General features: G+C 36.5%; 1 protein-coding gene across 1 annotated transcript; it reads right to left on the bottom strand.

Annotated features, from left to right (window-relative positions):
• Positions 1 to 1,584: 1,584 nt before the first annotated feature.
• On the bottom strand, positions 1,585 to 11,053 carry LOC141898986 (uncharacterized). The gene is made up of 6 exons (XM_074785136.1): positions 10,939 to 11,053; positions 7,123 to 7,187; positions 6,286 to 6,473; positions 5,820 to 6,066; positions 4,785 to 4,967; positions 1,585 to 1,793 (listed from the first exon to the last, which is right to left on the bottom strand). The coding sequence occupies exons 1-6, from the start codon at positions 10,947 to 10,949 to the stop codon at positions 1,585 to 1,587; spliced, it is 903 nt and encodes a 300-aa protein (XP_074641237.1). The 5' UTR covers positions 10,950 to 11,053.
• Positions 11,054 to 23,779: the final 12,726 nt, after the last annotated feature.

Below are 23,779 nucleotides of genomic sequence, written 5' to 3'. Positions count from 1 at the left end.
CCCCACGCCTGATAGGGGAGGGAAGCATACTCCCCATCATGAATTGAAAGATAATGTAAAGAGATTCATTACAGATCAATCACATCAATTCATAAAACCCTATGATCAGTCGTTACCGGAGTGAGCATGCCCCTAACCGGAAGTATTTAAGCCCGGAAATAAGTATATCTTCAATGTACAATGATTATTCTGAAAATAACACCAATAAAAAATATCTTACGAAACTTACAGACGTAAGAGGAAGAATGTAAACTTTGTCTTGCTTTTGAATACCATGAGCACGAACATGGAAATGATTGCCATAGATCATGAGATCCACTAACAAAATGCAAAGTATTAAAAGTGTGACAATTTCAAATATCAAGACTATAAAGCTACGTAAACGTATACATGTAGACAGTTAATGATATGTTCATAATTCATTATCCTGGAGATTATATTCGCCAGTAAGAGTGCAAACCAACGACAGCTGCAGCAGCTGTCGCAATCTTCACCGCAAGGGGTGACCACGGAAGAAAATCATCAACGATTTATTTTTGATCCAGTTTCCAGAAGAAAAAAAAACTAAGGAAAATAGCAAATTCAAAAGCTTTCAAAAGATACCAGACAACAATCAAAAAGACAAAGAACTTCTATAGAAAAAGAAATTAAGACTATTTGCGCGGAGAAGAACGATGTTGATAGGTTAATAAAATGCTTTTATCAACCTAATGGATAACCCATTAACGCAAGGCTGGTAGAATTCCCTCGCCAAAATTTCGGCTTAGAGCGAAAAATCGGCAAGAAAAAAAATCGAGTGACCCCAATTCCATGCGAGATGTATCCTAGTACTAATTATAATGAAATATCAAGACTATAAAGCTACGTAAACGTATACATGTAGATAGTTAATATTTTCGTAATTTCCTTAAAATTAATGTTGGAAAATAGGCGCGAAAAAATCACGCAGATATACCTTCCCAGGAATGCACCCATTTCACGGTTACGATCTCGTGAAAAATAGACATAGCTGTATAGTATATCCATCTTGAAACATCTCTCCAAGCCTGCCTGCCTCCCAATTAAGGGCGTTCTGTTCATTAGTGTATAGAAGCTTTCGCGCAAATAACCACGGGATGTCTCACAGCCGTTGAATTTGAGTCTCAATTAACACCAACGGATGTGTGGGATGACACGTAAAACACTAAAATATCTTCGTATCACTTTAAACGCTGTAATAATTGTGATAATTCTTCTATTCTGATTATGCACTTCTGTAAACGTTATAAAACGCCTCACATACGCCGCTGGATGGATACCAAAACTTTGATAACCGTATATAATGGGGGCCCAGTTTAATAGATTGGTATCAATTTTGCCCTGGAACATGTACATGCGTATTTGAATTTTTCTTTCGAAATATGCAAGTGTGTCACTAGACTACATTTTATTCTCGATGTTCAATGGGAAGTAAAAGCTAAGCGTTAGAGGAAATAAAAGATTTATTTGTTTTCTTAAAAAAGTAATTTTCAATTCATAGGTTTACTAACTAGTATTTCATGTATTTTACATAGTTTGTAAATCGATCGAACGTTTATTCAACTGCTACGGCTTGATAAAAGAGGCAAATTTCGATCGAGAATCGAATGCGCATTCACAACCTGTTCTTATTGTTTGTTGGTAAAGCTCCCAGTCATCCAACACCATCACTACCGACTTCCCATATTTATCGGAAAATCTACAACTACTGTCTTGTACTGTCCGCTTACGCACCATTTTCAAATTCATGTATTTTTGTCTACAAATCCCATGCTCTGAAAAGATGAGGTTTGCTTGTCGTTATTCGTGTTGAAATTACCAATACACTCTCCCATCGTCATTCTTGAGGAAATTGGGCTAAACTCGTAATCCTTTACCTACCTATAAAAAGACTATAACAAATCATACATAACATGTTCCAGAATCTAAGGTCTAAACAAGGAACGAAATTCTTAATATGGACTTTCCTAAAATTTACATGAGTGTATGTAATCCAGCACCAGAATAAAACATTGGTACTCTAGAGATTAAGCAGAGCATGAAAAAGAGGGAATACTATTGGATTGAATTCAAATGATCGGAGGAAACTTACTTTTTACGGATAATTAGATCGAAAATAAGGACGAAAATAAAAAGAAATAGATTTTATTTTCTTTCAGATTATGATTGGAAACGCTTACATATCTTCGGCATGAAGTATTTCGCGGAATCTCAGAGAATCCGTGCTCCAAGTAAGCAAAAAACCTTAAATGCCCCCCTTGATCGAATCAAGAAGCTTTTATGAAAATCTGCCTATTGACAAGATCTCCATGAAGCGCTGTTGTTATCACACACAACTGCATGATGATTCATCATGAATACACATGGTAGTGGGTTTTCCCACAAGCTTAAATAGACACTCTCCACGTTAATGGTGTGATGATTTCATTTATTACATACACTGTGTACGAAGTTCGTTAGACAATTTATTTTCGTAAATTAAAAAATTTCTAAGATTCACTTCTTCCTTTCCCAATTTCACTGCCCTTCCATAAAGTTCAAGGCTTTTCACGGACGCCTGCAACGAACCCTGGCAGTTGAATCATTTGTAGTTTCCAAGAAAACTTGAACTAGGACACGCGAACTAAATTAGCAACGGATTCCGACGAAATTCAATAGGTTAGAGCTTTCATTACTACGTTGAATGTTTTGAAAAGTTTCGAAGAGAAACTAAGCCTCGTTTGAAAGTTACGTATTTTGTACCAAAGGAAGAAAGTTTCATATGCGTTAGCAAAATGGACTTCGCTAAAACCAAAGTCCATAAAATGACTCTCATTCTAGGTACGGCGTAAGGTTATCATATTATTGTTCATAGATAAAGGGTGGTTTCAATCAGTTTCAATGTAAATTTACCATCCTTGCTTCAAGCGATCTTCGTTATCCAATAGAGTACAATGAAAGAAATCAATATTCTTCATGAGATTGAATAAAAATACCATATAAATGCTGATAAAGAACATTTTGCAAAAAGCAAAACAACACTTCAGAAATTTGTCCAACATTTTGGCATTCAAAAGATGAATATAGATTTATTGTTTTTGAATGCAGGAGCTGTTGTTGGAGCAAACATGAACAAGTTTGTCCGCGTGTGGTTCTTCTGAACTACAACATGGATATCATATTACTGACTCATCATCGCATAATAATCACATTAAATAGAAGAAAATGATTAAGCTTTGAAAAAGACAATTACTATATAAGGTAAAAATTAGATTTTCAGTGTCGGAGGACTTATTTTCTAACCAGATTCGAAACTATCTTCGTCGTGGCATGACCTCGATAAACGATTAACACGTCAATCAGTCGATTGCACTTACGAGGATTGAATGTTTTCTCATGGGTTTTGATATTTGATAACGTATCGATAACGATGAATTTTAGATTTAGTTGATGCAACACTACGACGTATGTAGTACATGACATTGATGGTTTAGATCCACAAACAAAGTTTCCACGATGGTCGCCAAAATAGTCTGTCACCAAGAGTCATTCATCGATGTCCCGAAGGCCATGGGTTGATATTTCCTTACTGGATACGCGTATGAAATCACCACTACTATCATTTTGTAGAAATGGGAGCCGAAAGTATTAGTAACCTTTTACCCGATACATAACTGATTTCAAAAATGAACAAAATCGGTCTCACGAATATTTACAATACCAAATGACCAAATGTAGCCACGTTTGAAATTGGCTTAATCACAACAAATGCCCCAAAATAATTTCATATTTTCATTTTCTCTTACGGATATCCACTAATAATCAATGTCAACAAACACTAACCAGATTTTATTCGACTAAAATATGGCAACGCGACGTATATCTTCCCTGGGTCAGTGAACAGCAAAAGGACAAGAAATTGAAGACAGGTAACAAACATTGCATACTTCATAAAGAGCAGCGTTAACTTAATTTTTCATCGACTTTGTGAGAATCATTGATTTAGTTCGAGATAAATAGACCTGTCTGCACGCTGTATATTGCTAACAAGATATTCAAGAGGCGCCCTAACGGTCATGTTTGATGGCCGATGACCTCCATTTTCAATAGGGGTTGACATCCAATTGCCCCAATCCTCACATTGAGTTTCATTTATGAAAATCCACCGAGAGATGTAGGCTTTATCGCAGGGCGGATTTAGACCGTGTCGACCGTGTCGCCCGACACGGTCGGAATTTTAAAGCGCCTTTTTATTTTTTCTCTGTAAAATTTGCCGTTGTTACCACCTGAGATACACAATAGAATATTTTTCCAAAATATATAACCTATGTTTCTTGACTGAATGCCTCTCAGAGATGCTCAGAAAGCTCTAAAATGTTAGTATAATTTCAAAAATCTTGCTGATATGCCTTCCCGCCCTAAATTAAGAATATATGCCCTTTCTACTGGTCGACATGATCACAACATGCCCCTGGATCCGCCCCTGTATCGTACTGACAAGAAATTCAAGATGCCTGCCGGGTGACCATATATGATAGCCGATGACCTCCAATTCGAATGGGCAAATACCTGCCCCAATCCTCACATTAAGATTCATGAAAATCCATCAGGAGTTATCGGCCATATCGCGCTAACTAGAAATTCAAGATAACTGCCCTGGCGGCCATATTTGATAGCCGATAATGTAAGGGGCTAACGAGGTCTATAGGCGACACGGCGGATGGTGGGCACATAAAAAATAGTCTCCTCCACTGTGAGACATAAGTATTAACTGAAAATGCGCTAACCTGTGTAATCAGGTCCTACAAAACATCCAGTATATCCTGGATTGCAAATAACTTCGTTGATTACTCGTGGTATTCTATTACTGGGCAGTGTCGTCGTTGCAGCACACCAATTACACATATTCATGTATCCATCGTGATTTTTCGAGCCCCGTCTTTGGCAGTACTCTATTTTTGTCCTTGACCCTGAAAAAAATAAATAGATTGAATATCCGAGAAAACATTCTGATTAATTCAAGAAGACTCCTCGATATTTCCCAGTCGTTGTTTTTGTGTAAAGCATTTGAACAAGGAACAAGGCGTTGTTACTAAGCAGACACGTGTTGATCATCAAAAAGAAAAAACCCCTATTGGCTGATTCAATGTCGTCTGTCGATAGAAGCGCCCACACAAGCGGGATGCAATTCCATCGTAATATAGTTTGTTAAATAGCTGCAGAACAGCGATAACGGGTTTTCTGTCTATAGCAGCAAACCGAACCCGTCAAGGAGTCGGGTATTTTGCTAGTAATGGATAATTAATTAAAACTGTTTCTCAAATTTTTTATAAAAACCATGTTGGCTTCGATGACAATAAATTCGGCAATTTTTCTATACAACGACTTTCAACAATTTCTTTCGGGCACTTCCGGTATATATCACGTTGCATTAAAAAACTGCATGTTTGTATAATGGAACCCACGGCAGAAGTTGGATCGGAATATTTGCCTCATTTAACAAAACTTACCGTGCGAGGTCATCACGTTTTCTCAATGAACATATTATGATATTCGTACATATTTGTAGTTATAGATAATAAACATGACATTATTGATGAGTATGCCAACTATTTTATCAAGTGTTTGGAAATTTTTGCGACGATTAATCACTGGACGATCACTACAATCATAATCAAGCATAATTGAACAGCGTCTGCAAATAGCAAATCCAGCACGTACAAGTATTATAAATCATATCTGACCATGTTTATTCGATAATGGCTGATGGCAACGCAAACTGTTTTGGCCCACTTTCAGTACGATTTCACTACTTAACTTACCATCAGCTCCGATCCAAACTGTGCCATTGATGCCAACAGTTTTTGGATGAACGAAGTCCCGTCTGTATTTACGGTGACGCAGACTTTTGGCGTTGATAGTTCTTTTCTGTCTGTCTTTTTTGTTTAAATATATTTGTTTTATCACAGAATTTGAGTTATTTTTCGCTGAATCTAGTCCATAAGTCCGCAGCCTAGTTGACTTACGAGTCAGGACACTGTCAAATATATGGACTTTATGAAGTGGCACCTAGAAGAGAACAGACTGTTGGGCAATATTACGACGTATAATATGAAGCAAGGATTATTTTATATTTTTTGGTTTTGAATCAGTATAAGGAAGTGAAATATTTCAAGATAAGAATTGCAGATCCATGTACTTCAAGTACGCGGATAAGAAATCCCACAATTGTGGTGACGGCTAATTTGGATTTAGTAGAATCTTTAAGGAAAATACTTCAATACTGACTCTGTAATGAGTAACAGTTGGTATTAGATTAGTGAACTGTCGAGTGGAACTTTCTTCTCCCATAGCCATTATGTGCGGTATATACTGGGCACCTTTTTCTCTCATCAAAAGTATCAGATCGTCGTCCGTCTGTTCTCTTATATTTCTGTACGTTCTACAAGATTTACGACCAGCGGATTTACTAACACCTATAAAAGTGAGAGAAATTTACAAGATGGTAATATATCGATACACCCTTAATGATTGACTCGACTGATCATCAAGGACGACGGTCGAAAAGTCGCAATCTAACAACTACCGTTCTTGTCAACATTATAGACATTATAGACAGTTCAATAAGACATTTCAACGTAGAGCATCAATTTCGCAGAGCATCAATCTCGCGGAGTAATCCTCATCCGTCAGATTATACCAACTATATACGCGAATAGTGAATTTAGGATAGGTTCAACGTATTGCCGTCACCCACGTATATTTTCTAAACCAACCTTCTCGCGATTCTTTAAATCGCTGAGAGGTTTTTGAGAAATGTGGAGGCAAACAATGCAACAGGAAATATAGCCCACTGATCGGCTGAACATTGTTCTCTAGGAACCTGGATGACAAGTGCCCATTCGTGTAGCCTTGTCGCATGGCGTTGGCGTTTTGCGAACATAACATCGAACACTGAATAAATAGCCAAGATCTCAGTAGAAAATGATAAACGGGCCGTCAACAGCCAGGGTAAATCAGAAATGCGTTGTTTGACATTTAAAAATGCTCTGAAATATTGAGTAAACATTTGCCTAACAGCGATAACCATGCACAAGATTTGGTTGTTGTAGGCGGAAGACTTACCTGAAACAGCAGCAATTGCTATATACAGCCATGTAATAAATGGTGAGAAATTGATTCTCATGATCCTGAAATATAAATAAAAGACATATTTCAATTCATATTCGTTTAACACCACTTTAACATTGACGAATTTCCTCAAAAGAATCCAACTGTGGTATCCCAAATACGTAACAGATCCATTCCTTTACAAATTAGAGTTAGAATTGCATAATATTTTCACCAACAGTCTATAAAAAACTAACCAATATTCATATAATAATAATACGTCTTCATTTCGTACAAAAAGTACAGACTACAGGAGAAGAAGAGAATACAAAATACAAAAAATTCACATTCAATTGGAAAACTAATTTACATGCATAATAATTTAAGGACATTCAAAGTTACATGAAGGCTACATGACTTAGCAGATACCAATAATGGTTGATTATGTCTTCTATCTCATTTCTGCTAAATTGAAAATCAGGGGATGGATAAAATAGTATATAAATCAAGTCAAAAATATGCTGGGCTGCTTCAATATATTCAACTCTGGGCAGTGAGAGCTGGATATCAGGAATAATATCATACATATGATATCAAAAATTCATATTTTTCATAATTAAACACATTTACATCAAACCAATGTAGCTATTCTTAACAGTTGAGTAAGACAATAAAGGACCCAGACTTTTTGAATAGAACGGTAAGGCACAATGGTTATTTCAAAACGTTCGGCGGCAGGTAATGTAGATTTCCTTCTATACGATAGTGAATAGCCGGATCACGGTAACGACGGTAGTGTGTCAATTCAATTATCATGATAACTGAAGCACGAAGCAAAATGGTAACGACTTGCGTAAAACACCCGCTAGGAAACCTTAACAGCGCACTTACTGCATCAATCTTATAGACCGATCATATAGAAGCAGCATCACGCCAGCCACTGAGTGTCCAGGGTAACTAAACGGTCCAGCAACACTTTTCCCTTATGTGATAACCTGAATTCGTGATTGAGAGTTAGTCGTTTTCAGACTTACACGATAAAATTCCGACCCACTAGGCCAGCGTTTTCGTTCAAGAAAGAAGACAATTTAAGTATGAATTTCAGAAAACCCTTTCGAAAAATCACCAGGTAGTAGTGTATTTATTCTATATATGTATTTGTGCGATGAAACAAGAAATTATTGGAAAAAAATTTTATTCCATCATGAGTTCTAACTTGGATATGTGGGATTATCAGTAAAAGGTGCCAACAAAAGACGACAATTATTTATCGAGATAAGATAACTCTTGGAAATAGGAAAAAGGTCCGCATTTTTAAACACAAAAATTGTTTTGATCGTTACGTACTTTTTGGACGCTCCCTGTACGCATTCGGCTTAAAAAACAGATTTTGACAAAGGCAAATCAAAAAACATCACTCCACCGATGTGATAGTGGGTAAAAAATTACGGAGTTATTCTTTGCGTAGGAGAAAGATATGCATACCAACTTATACATCTTTAAGTCAAATGTTGACCCATGGTTAAAAACTATTTCCCCGGTAAATAGATTGTTATAATTTGATAATTTCCGAACCCCGATATCATGGTAAAAATGAAAGAAATACTATATTAAGTCTATGAATCATCATTACTATGGGACCGGATGGAAGCTAAGAAATATAGGTCCGGCTTTATCATAGATAAATATTTTTGGAAGAAACTTGGAACATGCCAAAGTCACAATTTCGAGGGCGTCAAAGAATGGAGGCATTTTATGACATTCTTGACGAAGTAATCTTATTCGATTCCGCCGACCGGTCCTATGAGTTGACTTTGAAAATTCATGAGATATCATTGTTCAAAATGAAATAAATTCACAGTTAAGCCAAAAGGTACATTTTTGAAAGATGGCCATCTTGACTCATGTCCTAGATCCATCTACTGATATAACATAATATCATATATCTTATGCGCAATTTCAATGTTTTAAATGAAATATGTTCACAGTTAGAGACCACAATGCACTTTTTAGGAATATAAGATGGCCTGTTAGGCAACCATCTTGGGGTTCGGTTGATCTTCATGCAACCACACCTACCACAAAATTCTAAGGATTTTATCTTGACAAGTTTTTAGATTATCGCGGTAACGCAGTTGAGATTCTTATCCTTGCACGAGAAAAGATCTCGTTTATGCGTTGAACAACCATCATTAGGGAAGAAATCACCGACATTTAACACTTTAATATTTCCTGCTAAACGCAGGTCGATATATCTTATGACACCACTTTGATAAGCTACCATTATATACTGACACCTCAGCCGCATTGGTAAAGCAAACTAATGTACTACGAAAACATATACTACTGTATCACACAACCGGGCGGGATTTCGGAAAGATCAAAGTATCCTTGATCGTGTCGTACTGAAGTTAAAGAATATATTAAAATTCGCGAGTTGTATGCTTAACTATTTTAAGCAAGTATTTGATACGATATGGCGTAAAGTCCTTTGGCAAAGACAAATAAACACTGGTGTTATTTGCACGTGCGTTATCCCAATGTGAATAGTAAAATACAGGTAATTAACTAATCGTCAGGCATCTGAATATTCCAGCAGTTTTATTGTGCTAAGATGGGGCGAAAATTGTTCGCCGGTAGGTTTCGATTTTTATAGATGATTAGTATTCTATCAAATGATAGGCGAACTGGCTTCGGCAACAAATCTATATGGCTCAATATATATGCAGATTACACCGTCTTATGCTCCTACAATGTGCTGTGGCCTATTTTGAGGACTACTCGCTGGAAATTATGATTAAAGTGATACTAAAATAAAAAGGCTATATGGAATTGCAAAGAAAAAGCCGGAATTTACAACAAAACAAAATAAAATAGTGGATTCTTTCAGTTTATATATACCTATATGCAAATGGTTGACTTTGGTGTACTATAGATCAGTTTTGTCAAATATTTTATAGACTTGCTGGTATAATCATGCATTTGAAAATCCGGGTGTTTAAATTAGACTAATCTCAGAGAACGGATCTCAAATCACTTGGCCTACCTGGACAAAATTGGATAACAGCTGTGCGTTATTCTATATTAGAGCAGCATACGTACTTAACAACACCATAAGTAGAATTTTGGCATTGAAAATTGGTTGTATCTTCAATGAAAAAGGCAAGCCTATTTTCATCTCAATTAGTAAACATAACCCTTATAAGATTTGGCACATTTGAACGGTGCGTGGTATTCACGTAATAAATAAAAAGCCGGTATAACGGTACGCAAGATTCCTTTTCGTGAATGCAGAGCACAAGTAAAAGTAGGTTCTGTAGTGGCTTCTTAAGAATTTTCTAGACAAAACGGATTTACCCTGATTTTCAACAGAATTTATAAAAATCTAGAGCAATCTGTGAAATTACTGGGGATTATGTAAAAAATAAACCCCAAAAATTTAACGTTTTTCGACGAATGATTTTAACAGTGTTCGATGGTCGACAATTATTATCAGTACACATCTGAACATCTTGGCATGATTGATTACTATCAGTCGGTGTAAGTTGCACGTTTTTAGTAAACGAAACCTCACAATTGTTGTTGGAATGACTTAACTAAAACTCCCCTACCCAATTATAAAGAAAAGTCGGTCCTAAGCACCCCTTTCTCTGCAAATTTCATATGAACCTATAGACCACGACAAACGTCATATTCATACTTAAAACCATGCGATAAGAATTGCACTCAATGAACTCACTGATTTCTTGGCAGTTCTTTTCTCCGTGTCTAATAGAATAAAATGTACCGGAATCGGCCCCATTTGTCATCGGATTTACAATATGTACTTACTCAAAACTCATCCGGTCTTTGTCATAGAGCGGGAATTCAGATTCTGGACGATATTGGAGGTAAGATATACGACGTTGACATGAGTATATCCATATTTTATCAGTGCGGTGTTTTAGTCTCCTAACACGCTAGCGTCAGAAATGTCAGTAATATAACAACCACACGCGGCACTGTTATCTCTGTCAATGACTTGGATAAACAGTGACGAGGACAGGAAACTATTGATTCTCCATCCTGTCCCGATGACAAATACATATCAAATTGAACTCAACGGCGTGCGTACGTCATCCATATCTCAGTGCAGCAACGCACCAAACAAAAAATAATGATCTTTTCTCATGTGACAGCAATTAATGAAGAAATAAGCATTCAATAATACATGTAACTTATTAACTAATTGAAATTATTTCAAATATTCTAATTTCTTGATAATCTGTATTTTACCTCGGGTCTTACATAGTTCAATGATTAGCTACCTACATTAAACCTTCAATTCAAATGCTAGCAACACTAAGTAAACGTCATGGCTCTTCATGTTTGTTTGGCAATCTTGTTACATTGGTTATGATGGAATGAAAAACAAACTTCAAAACTTTAACTAGGTAGGGACCTAATCCACTCTTTGTGATTCAATGAGGATTTTCTCGTCCGCAGGGCGGAATATACGAGCACTGATGAAAGGCGCACCGAGTCCCACAAAAGGTTAACAGCTTGAAAATTGACATCCCGGTTCAGGAAGAAACGAATGAACACGGCGTTTATGTCTAAAATTTATATCTGGGTGGGCGTTCACAACACGCTTTGATAAAACCGGTTCAGATGGTTATCTTGGACCCACAAGATGTTACGTACCGGCTCGACTCCAGAACCGGTTTAAATAGTCCCATTCTTTTATGCCTTATCTTATCTTTCATCTTATATGCCCAATAATAGTTCCTCGAGTTGAGCATAGAAAAGTTGAGCATGATTAATAAAGAAAGAATGGGTCAATTTTAACCTGTTCTGTCACTTTCCACATGGATACCCCTTGTCGGACAAGGCACTGGCCGAACGTTTTCATTACCGGTACCCGGTAGGCCTTTGTGATAATTTATTACTATCGTCACTCAACAAATTAACAATACTTCCAAACGAAAAAATTGAGAACCTACGCAGGCCTATACAACATTGACTGTTGACCCCACAGTGACTGGTGTATCGGGCCTGTACCCAAGGATGTGCGTCGGGTGAGCCGCATCTACGGGTTCTGCGTATTCAACCACCATTAAGCTTTTTATTAATTTAATTAAGGCCACACAAAGAAATACCCTAGTTTCTCAAGAAAGTAAAATGCCACCCGTGTCATAAAAAAGTCCCTAATAAAAATTAAAAAGACAAATGCGCTAGCCTGCATCGGCAAAGAATTAATCGTCTTTTTCTAACAAAAATTAAAAACCGTTCGCCCGCATAGCTATATAGTGTACGACAGTGGTTTTTTCTGCGAGTGTTTATATACTCATCATCGACGTACTGGTAATGCACATTTATTCATGGTGACACAAACAGCGCCAGGTTCGTTTCCTTTTACATCATTTCGCGGAAGCGTGAAAATAGCGAAGGGGATTGTTTCAGTTTCGATTAAATGACTCGATATATATACATGTAGTTTGATTTTATAGGTTTTGGTGAGCTACGTAATTCTAAATAAAGTTTTTTGCATATGTTCTACTCGCATTACTGGTATTTGTTTGACATTGGTAAAAAAAACTTCCCCTCCCGCGTCTGTTCTATAATTCATAGGTTGAGCTTTTTATTTAAACTTTTTTATTTGGCAAAAGCAAAAAAAAATAAAATTCAGCCGCCCTCGTCACTTTCAAGAAAAAATCTGATGAGAAACTGGTATTTCTTTGTGTGGCCTAATGCTGCATTGTAAAATAGGGCAAAAAAGTGATATACCTTCTTTCTCCGCAGTTGCCGGGTCGGAAAAATCATGCTGAAAATTTGTAAAAATAAACCCCTGGTGGCCGGGTCCATTCGAAAAGCAGGAACGAATTTAATTTTTAAAATAGAATCCGTTATTTATTTGTACATGAATTGCGAGAAATTCATCGGTGCAACACGCGCACCAATCCACAGAATCCTCGCTCGGTAAAGAAAAGAATCAAAGCGGGGGGGGCACATGGTGGGCCATTTTCGTCGCCGGTAATTTAGGCTTGTGTGTCAGGCGACCAATCACGGTACTTCATCGATTCACATGATTAACTTATGAAAGGTGATTTCTGTCGACTAAATCGCCCGGTGTGTCTGAGCCCTTTAGCGACAGTAGCGCTAGTGAAGGTTCAAGGCCGTTGATGTTCACGGTGATTGAATTGAAGTAACGGACTTTTTGCGTGTGGCAGATTTTTGCAAAACTGACCATTCGAACGATTGAATTAATTTACTAATACTGGACGTATCGGCCCGATTACGATTACGATTACGATTTATTTACACTCCAACCATTTCCATGGTATATGGAGGAAAACTATTACACATGTATATACAAATATTTACAAAACAACACTAAAGTGATTAAAATCTAGAGAATGTAAACGTAACGAAATATATATATACATCAACTATTTACAATACTATATATACTATTATATACATCAACTATTTACAATACTATATATACTATTGGAGGGATCTATATACATCTAAGCCGGTCTTAATGAATTTAGCTAAGTTGACCGTTGGGTTTTTCAGAATATCAAGGGTATTAAAGGTATTCAAATTCAAAAAGTTTTTGCGTTGTTCGTTAAGTAAGGTACAGTCAAACAGAAAATGGGATTCGTCACCTAAAGTATTACAAGTGGGGCATATTCTATCGGCTCTGTCTAAATGAAGGTTTGAAAATTTGTTCACAGGTAAAATATAGGACCCGACCCTAAATTCAAATAAACTAGTTCCTAAGTCATCACCAAGTTCTATTATATACTTCTCTAACCTAATATCATTTTTATATTGCCTAAAGTTAGTGTATATCGGATTAGTATTTATGGCTGATACAGTTTCTTGAAGGTGCTGGTCACGGAGTATCTGTTTTATTCGTTTTGAAAAAGATTTACTGTTAGTCATGAATTGCTGCGTCCAAATGCAGGACAAACCACAGTCATCAAACGTTTTCTTTATATATGATAACCAAGGGCTCTTAAATTTATCCCTTAAAAATAAATTGAAAGATATTTTATAGAGTATTGAATTAAGTTTGGTTTGCTTTCCAGATACTGTTTTCACCCAAAAGTTAATCATCCTGCGTCTAACATCTATATTCAAAGGGTAACGTCCTAGCTCTGATAAAACTTGTAAGTTGCGAGAATATTTCGTCACTTTCATTAAGATTTTACAGAAGAAGCAATGAATATTTTCTAATAAATCAAGATTTTCATATCCCCAGATCTCACACCCATACATGGCTATTGGAGCAACACACGTATCAAATAATTTAAACATAACATCTATGGGCAATTTCAAACGTCTGCCTTTTTGAACGATCGAAAACATAGCTCTGATAGCTTTATCGTAAAGATACTTTTTTGCCTTAGCAAAGTTACCATTCCAATTGAATTTTACTCCGAGATAAACATAAACTTCAACTACCTCTAACTCTTGATCACCAAACATAAATTTCGAAATCGTTTTTATCCGGGATTTACTTCGCGCAAATACTAGTACTTTAGTTTTCTCTGAGTTAACAGTGAGACCATTAGCCGCGCAATATTCAAATAAGGTATCTAAGTGTAGCTGAAGAGATTTCTCATCCTCAGCAAGAATAACTGTATCATCTGCGTATAGTATTATGAATAAATTCAGTAAAGTATCAATATCCTGATCACGATTCAAATTTAGTTTTTCTATAAATGACAAAGTCGGTTTTCCACGATCAATGAAAAATTCTTCAATGTCGTTTAAGAATAACGAAAAGAGGATAGGTGAGAGATTTTCGCCTTGTCTTAAGCCTCTATCAGCTGCAAAGTATTGTGACGTGCAACCATTTAATTCAACACATGATTTTATGGAGTTATACATATTTTTGACCACATTGAAAAAGTTTCCATTAACATTGTTAGCAATCAATTTTCGCCATAACTTTACCCTACAAATCGAGTCGAAAGCTTTCTTAAAATCAACAAAGGCGCAAAAAAGTCTTCTTCCCTGACAAAGATACAGCTCTACGATTGTTTTAAGCGTGTAAATATGATCAATGGTGGAATATTTCGATCTAAAGCCAGCCTGGGCTTCACTTATAATGTGATTCGTATCTAGAAATGTTGACAATCTTTGATTTAGGATACTTGTAAATAATTTACCGAGACAGCTAACTAAGGTAATACCTCTATAATTATCAGGATTAGAGGGATCGCCATTCTTTTTGAAAATGGGTTTGATGACGCCTATAGACCACATCTCTGGAACATATCCTGAACTAAATTGAATAATTTTTGTAATATATCAACTAAAAACGGATACTGACTAACTCCCAACAGCTCATTCGTGATTCCATCAATGCCAGGGGCCTTATTGTTTTTGAGTAAAGAGATAGCCTTAATTACCTCATCACTGGTTATATCACTGTTCAAAATATAATTGTCATAGACAGGGTGGTCACCCACGTCTGGGGGCTCATCACCGTCATCGGTTTCATTGTTAACATTATTCAAATCATTTAATCTCATAAAATGTTCAAGAAAAATATCAATATCTATATTAGCCTCATTATTTTTTGTTCCGCTCGCAGAGTTTAGCATCGACCAATACTTTTTTGGGTTATTAATTTCGCATTCTCTCAATTCCTTAATAAATTCATCCTTTTGTTTCTTCTTATTTTCTCGGATGACCTTTTTATAGTTTTTAGACGAGTTCTTAAGGGATTCAAAATTGGAAGGGGTAGGGCAACCCCTATATCTTTTTTTCATATAATTATATTTCTTCTGTGCATCTCTACAGTCCCTGCCAAACCATCTGTTGCGGACCGTTTTTTTGCAGTTATTACTTTTCCTACTTTTTCTATGGTACATCAAATTACACTCATCAGCACTTGATAATAAAGAAGATACAAATCTATCGGTAAGTCCATTAATGTCATCTGGCGATTGATTTCCTAGATCTTGCAACCCGTCCAACAGTAACTTATCTAGATCATTATCTCGTAATCTTGATTCTACATTCAGGAAAAATTGATTTGATCTAGTACTGACCCACCTAATTGAAGTTTTAAAGTTCGCGTGTTCATTACCCCTTTCATTATCGCTAGCAATGGTGTCCCTAGAATTCGTATACACGCACAGATTAACAGGATTATGTCCATCAGATAATAATGGGTCAAAAGGCATTATTTCAAAGTCCTCAACATAACCAAACAGTTCTAAATCACACACAAAATAATCGATGACACTAGTGTTCCTAAAAGTATAATTACCTGTCTGATCATTGCCACATCTGCCATTGAGGATAATTAGTGAATGGTTCTTACACAAATCTATTAGTTGATAGCCTGTATTATTCTTTCTTTTGTCCTGATTATTTCTAGTAGTGGGAACGCCTAAATTAATCAATGAGTCAACAATAGGGTCTAAGTTATCATCTTGAATTATCTGATTATCAGGTTCCAAAAAGTCTGGCATACAAGCGGTGTGAGCATTAAAGTCACCAGAAATTAACACATTGAAATCATACTCAACTTTCAATTGCAATAACTCTATTTCAATTTCTCTGATAGCTATTTCTGAATAATAACGACTATTTTCTGGAGGAATATAAATTACACCTAAAAGTACATGTTTGTCGCGATTAAATAAATCTTTATCTAATAAATACCAAGATACAAACTGAGAGTCAGTCGAAATTGGTTTTATTTTATTTTTCATGAACTTCCTATATATGATACCGACGCCACCTGATCCTTTTTTTGAAAATTTTTTCCTATTTTTAAAGTGCGCCATATGGGAGGCGGGCAAGCTACAACCTAAATTACCGTCTAAATCATCTAAGTGAGTTTCAGTTAGACATGTGATGTCATTATTGCTAATAAATTCACAGAATTCTGGGATATCGAGTTTAGCTATAAGGCCACATACATTCAGCGTAGAAAACTTTAATGATGATTTGATACAAGGAATTTCACTTATGTTTGCTGCGTTTGCTGTACTAGTTACATTTTGCTTATTTAAATCAGAAGTGTTAATATTTCGCTTATTTACATCAGAAATGAAATTGTTAGGAGTTACATCAGGTACATGATTGTTACTATTTACATCAGGGTATGTATCTACCGTATGAGAATTTACATGCGAGCCAACGATATCTCTATTTACATTTGGATAACTGTCACATAAATTTACACTATTTACAAATTCTATAACATAACAACAACTTCGAGATACAAGGACAGTCCGGTCTACGAATTGTACGCAAAGTCCCTCCGCTGGTTCCTAGTGGCTGTCCATCGGTACGCGGTCACGGTTTTCGCGGATAACGAGTTTGTCCCGTACAAAGAAAGCTTGTTTTCCGTTCGCTTTCGCGGCTCTCAGCTCGGGTAGCTTTTCGCGTCGTCTCGCCGCCCATTATCGGCCCCACTCCGCGCGGTTGCGCCACCGCGCGGGATTTACGCGAAGCAGCAACCACAAACATGGCCACTCTCTCAATTTTCAATGATAGAAATAGTGTGTGCATTTCAATTATTTCGGCTGTTAGGGTTTTAAGGCACAATATAAGTTGATGATGTGATATGGCGATGATAATTAATGATAATTCCGCAGTGAAGCTAGTCACGAACGGTGCCGATTGAGTGTACAGCTGCCAAAAACACTGAAATGTGCGTAGTTGCGTAACTATTTGCAGTGAATTGCAGACGAAACATGAAGCCTTAACGGCCGTTTAAAAAAAATTATATCAATCGCAATTGTAAAATAAAAATGAGATAGAACCTAAGTTAAAATTCTGGCCATTTCTAAAATGTTATTACTAATTTTTAGTCAGTGCCGAACGTTTAGTTTTCCAACAATAATGAGGGGTGGTAGGTAGTCATGCAATTCAAGTCATCATTTATTACACTTTACTTCGTGTTGTTGAAAATCCCGCGAGTCCTGGACCAAACCCCATTGAACAATGTGATCTGTGTGCTGGCCACAAATGCACACAGATCACACTACACTACCCATTACACACTCCAGTACCCACAGCTTTCATATATCCATCCAAATATTTAGAGTGTCTTTCTTCCTGGGTTTATTCAACGTCTCAATCAAATGGAAAGCAGGCACAAAGAGATAAAATCTGGATTCACTGTCATTTTTCCTCCGGCCATTTTCCCTCCACACAAAATCCCTCAATCATTATCCCTTCAGTTACTTTCCCTCCAAAAACATACATTTTCCCTCCAAGTGTTCAATTTAATATTATTAATGAAATAATTGGAAATAAATGATTTGATTATGAAAATTCATTTTTGATCGATGGACATTAACAGAATTTCTAGTATAATATTATGTTGCCTAAGCATGTGAGCTAAATTCAAGTTCCACCTGACTCAATCTGACAATAGCAAGGCAATTTGCTTTATTTAATAAAACCTTTAATCTTATTAATCCTCATTGTTTCTTAGATCAAAGGATTTAATTATTCAATATATTAACGCATTGTTGCAGTTATTCATTTTAAAACTAAAATGAGTATTTCTCTATGAATCCATAAGTTGCCTTGTACATACTGAAATAGGAGAGTTGTTGAATAAAACCAATATTGATGCAGGGTTCCAAAACTGTTTTTGATTTACTCAATTGTTTTGAGAATGTTTTGAATTAAAAAGGGAATTGCTCTGACAATCCACTGTAATTGAATCATTAATAAAAAAGACCCGAAAATGCTTAATATAGTGCATTAAAACAAAACCAATGAGAACTCTTTATTAACCAATAGGTGCGCTTAATTAGTGGGTGAGTGGATTCATTAGTAATTAACCAATGGGTGCGCTTAATTAGTGAGTGAGTGGATTCATTGCTTTTGATTACTTATCAGCTATAGGAAACTGTATAAAAAGGCCAATTTTTGGGGAAACATCATCATAGTTAATATTTACAGCAAACATGCCGCACGAAATTATTAAAACGTCAAGAGGAGGCCACAAGTTATGTATGGATGGCTACTTGTACACCAAACAGTACGAGCGTAATAACAAGATAAGATGGGAATGTGTTAAGAAGAAGAGCGATAGTTGTAAAGGAAGCGTGATGTCCACAGCCACAATGACAGATCCAGTTGTCAGTATGCTACACAACCATGGTAGTAGTGATACAGAAATAGCCACAGCTAAAGCCAGATTGAAGATGAATTCTGAGATATCCCACTCAAAGCCAGTTCAGATCTACTCAGAAGTAATTGCCCAGTTCCCTGAACAAGTCAAGGGATCATTGCCAAATGAAGACATCTGCAAGCAAGCCATCAGAAGACACAGACGGAAGAACTTACCAAAAAATCCGCAATCTTTACATGAACTACGCATAGAAGGCCGCTGGGCTACTACTGGTTCCCAGCGAGAAGATGACGAGGCAGAAGGAGAACGGTTCCTGTTACACGATAACAACGACAACACGTCACGAATCATTATCTTTGCAAGCGATGAATGTCTCAGAAAACTAGGCCAGTCAACTAAATGGTACATGGATGGTAACTTTAGTATGGCACCAACGCTGTTTGAACAGATATATATTATAAGGGTGCCATGTGGTGACTCGGCGATAACAGTAGTCTACGCGTTTCTCCAGCGCAAGACCAAGGAGACGTATCAAGAACTTATCAGCGTGTTACTGGAGAAGTGTCAGCAACAGAACATCTTCCCAGATCCCGAGATGGTTATGGTAGATTTTGAGATGGCAGTACACCAAGGTGTGAAGGCAGCGTTCGATGATGGCGATGAACAGGAGAGAATACGGGGATGTTTCTACCATCTAACGCAAGCGACGTGGAGAAAGGTTCAGGCGCTAGGGTTACAACAATATGGAAATTGAAGAATTCCAGTTGTTTTGTGGTATGATCGATGGACTTGCCTTCCTACCAATAGATGATGTTCCAGATGGATTATTATATCTAATGGATAATGTTCCTGATGAGGCTGTTGAGTTGCTGAACTATTTTAACTCAACTTATGGAACCGGGACTTATCGTAATGTGCGTGCCCCTGGTGGTGTTATTAGATTTAGACGGGTTCCGCCACGTTTCCCTCCTGTTAAATGGAATGTACATCAGGCTACTTTAGATAATTGCGCTCGGACAAATAATTTCTGTGAAGGTTGGAATAATAAATTCTTCAATCTTGTAGGGCATCGTCATCCCTCTATTTGGCGGACTATTCAGGAATTTCAGCACGAGAATGCTGCAGTTAGTGCTATCATTGAACAAGATCGAATTGGCCAACGCCCGGCAAAGCGCATCCGTAAAAAATATGTGGACTTACAAAATCGTTTGAGAAATTTGTGCATGGATTACAATACTAGGCGGAAGGACATGCCAGAATTTCTGCGTGGTGTTGGTTGGAATATGCGTTTGTTAAATCGTTAAGTTGACAAACATTGGTGCTGAGTGAAATAACTGAGTTTTAAAATTTTCATGAACTTTTATCAATTATATGAACAATATATATATTCTATTTTGCTCAATTGATTTGGCAAAACATCATCATTTCATTGTTCTGTGGTTTACTATTATTCAATTACTGTACTCTTTACTATGTTTTTTTTACAACTGTGCCTTCTTATATTTATATTATTATATTTACTCAAATATGTCATACTGGGCATAATTTGAAACGTGCGATGTGTAAATTGTACTTATCTGAGTTTACTGTAACTTATTTAATGTCTTTTGTAATATCTTTTGAGGAGGATATATTGAGTAAGCTTGGAGAAAACACAAAACATGTTTGAGCCATTCAGTTTTTGAAGAATGGTGAGTGCAGAATTACTTTTTACAATTTGGAAGCTATGGAAAACTTCATTAAAAGTGGTATAAAGATCAGAAATCGTCAAATTAAAGCGTGCAAAGTTGACGAATTGATTGATATAACGAACATAACTATTAAAGACGCGCCGGTTGAGCTTTCGGATATGTTCATTATTAATCAGCTACAAAAGTATGGCAACGTAGTAACCGGTTCACTGCGAAGAGGCAAAATTAAAGACACCGAAATTTTAAACGGATCTATCTATGCAAAACTGTCAAACGTAAAAAACATTATACCCGTGGAGACTAAGTTTGGAAGATTTGAAGTAAGACTTTTTTGCGACAATAACAAAACACAGTGCAAACATTGCGGTGACACTGATCACCCGTATTTCAGATGTTTACTGAAAACTAGAAAACTTTGTTTCAAGTGTAAATCAGCTGATCATATGGCTTATGATTGTCCGTACGGCATAATTTGTTATCATTGTCGTGAAGATGGTCACAAAAAATCTGAATGCCCAAAAATTCGAAAAATTCAAAAACGATTGAATTACGATATAGACAATTACAATTAGTTTATTGCTCCACAAAATTTACATTTGCACAGAGCAAAAAAAAACAGGTTCATACATTGTACACGTATCCATGCAGTTTACAGAATTCATACAAACACGGTTTAAATGAAAAGAAATACATGAATACTTATCAATCAACAATAGCTTAAGGCGGGCATTGAACAGTACATATTCAATATGAGTTAGAGAAACTTTGATCCTTGCTGTATAAAGCGAGACAGGTTACAGAGCTGTTTGCCTTTAGAATTTAATAATTGTATCAGTTTGAAGGCACTTGGTCTTATTCTAAAATATGGTTTAATGAACCGGGTGCGAAGATTCTGAAGGAAAGGGCATTCTAGAACAAAGTGGTACTCATCCCCAATGACTCTCATATTACATAGATTACATATTCGCTCTTCCCTGGGGGTACGGTTATATCTTCCTATTTCGACTGGTAGTTTATGGTTAGAGCAGCGAAATCGGCAAAGACTTATTCTAAGATCCGTTGGCAGTTTGACAAGGTAATTTTCGATACCCCATTGGTTTTAAAAAAATTTATAGTACGTGGCGATGCTTGATTCATTTACTATGCTGTGCCAAGTTTGGGTGAATTGATCAGTTATTCGTGTCCGCACTATTAAAGAGAAGAGCTCCAGGTCCGGTGTGTTTTGGTTGTACCATAAATCACCAAGTCCGTTAGATTCCAATGTATTCTTGATACATTTTAACCATCTACTGGTATTATTATTAAATAAGGACTGTTGGTACAAAACCTTGTACATAAAAGAAGAAAGCTTACTATGATTATTCAACAATTTGCTCCAAAATTTAAGCATTCTGGTTTTTACCGTTACTTCCAAGGGGAAACGTCATAGTTTTCCATAAACAAAGAAGGTCGGTGTCGACCTTTTTAGTTTTAATAGATATTTGAAAAAGGTCAGTTGAACTTTCTCAAGCAAGTTCAAATTTAGAAATCCCCAAATTTCGCAACCGAATGTTAAAACTGGGGTTACCATACTGTCGAAGAGTTGTAAAGCTATGTCAACACTCAAGGAGTATTCTGTTACCTTTTTCAAAACAAAAAACATAGCTTTATTAGCATGTGAAGCTATAGACTTAATACATGTCGATAGGTTTCCATTATAATAGAAAATGATACCTAAGTATCTGAAACTGGAGACTAATTCTATTTTACTCCCATTTATGAAAAATTCTGGAGGATTTCGACATTTCCTCTTTTGAAAGATTATTGCCTTCGTTTTATCCAAGTTGATGTCGAGTTTCCACATCTGACAATACTCAAAGACTTTATCGATTGTATATTGTAGGCTTTGGGCAGATTCTGCTAGTATAACGGCATCGTCTGCATATAACAATAATAGGAGTTGGAAATAAACATCTAAGCTATCTTGGTCACGAAAGAACCTAATACCATCACACTGACTTTCAATCAGAAACGGTTCCATATCATTCAGATATATTGAAAACAGAATAGGGGAGAGGTTCTCACCTTGCCTCAATCCTTTAAAACTCTCAAAGTACTCCGAATTGACGCCGTTTACTTGAATACATGACTTTGCATCTTGATAAATATTGTAAATTACTCGTAATATTTTTCCAGTTATACCAGTATTTATCATTTTATGCCAGAGTGCTTTACGCCATATTGAATCGAATGCCTTTCGATAATCGATGAAGATACAAAATAACTTCTTATTGTTTGCTATAAATAATTCAATCAGTGAATTCAAAGTGAAGATATGGTCTAGTATAGAATGCTCCTTCCTGAAGCCTGCCTGGTTTTTCAGTAGAAGATCATTGATTTCTAGGTATTCCGTCAGACGATCATTTATCAGGCTAGTAAAAAGTTTCCCCAGACAGCTAAGGAGGGTGATCCCTCGATAGTTGTCTGGGTCTTTGGCATCGCCTTTTCCCTTATAGATTGGCTTGATAGTACCAATAGTCCAACTGTCGGGGATAACACCGGTATCTAAGACAGTGTTAAAAAGTAAAACAAGTGTTGGTAATATGAACTCTTGTGAGGCTTTTAAAATTTCGTTAGTTATGCGATCTATTCCTGCAGCTTTGTTAGTCTTAAGTCTTTTCATACATTTAACAACTTCATTTGTAGTGAAAAACCTATTTAATACCTCATCGCCGTCAAACGAAAAGTCAAGGGCATTTAAAAAACCGGAGTAATTCCCCTCATCTGTAGGGGGTTTATTTAAGTCAACATAAAATTCAAAGAGGTCTTCAAGTGTGGTTTCACATTGTGGATTGTTATCCTTTTTGAAGAATTTCCAATAGTCCCTTGGGTTTAGGCG

Source organism: Tubulanus polymorphus, chromosome 2, assembly GCF_964204645.1.
Source record: "Tubulanus polymorphus chromosome 2, tnTubPoly1.2, whole genome shotgun sequence".
NCBI classification, from domain to species: domain Eukaryota; kingdom Metazoa; phylum Nemertea; class Palaeonemertea; order Tubulaniformes; family Tubulanidae; genus Tubulanus; species Tubulanus polymorphus.
Note: the sequence above shows the minus strand (reverse complement) of the source record. Positions and strands in the feature narration are given on the sequence as shown.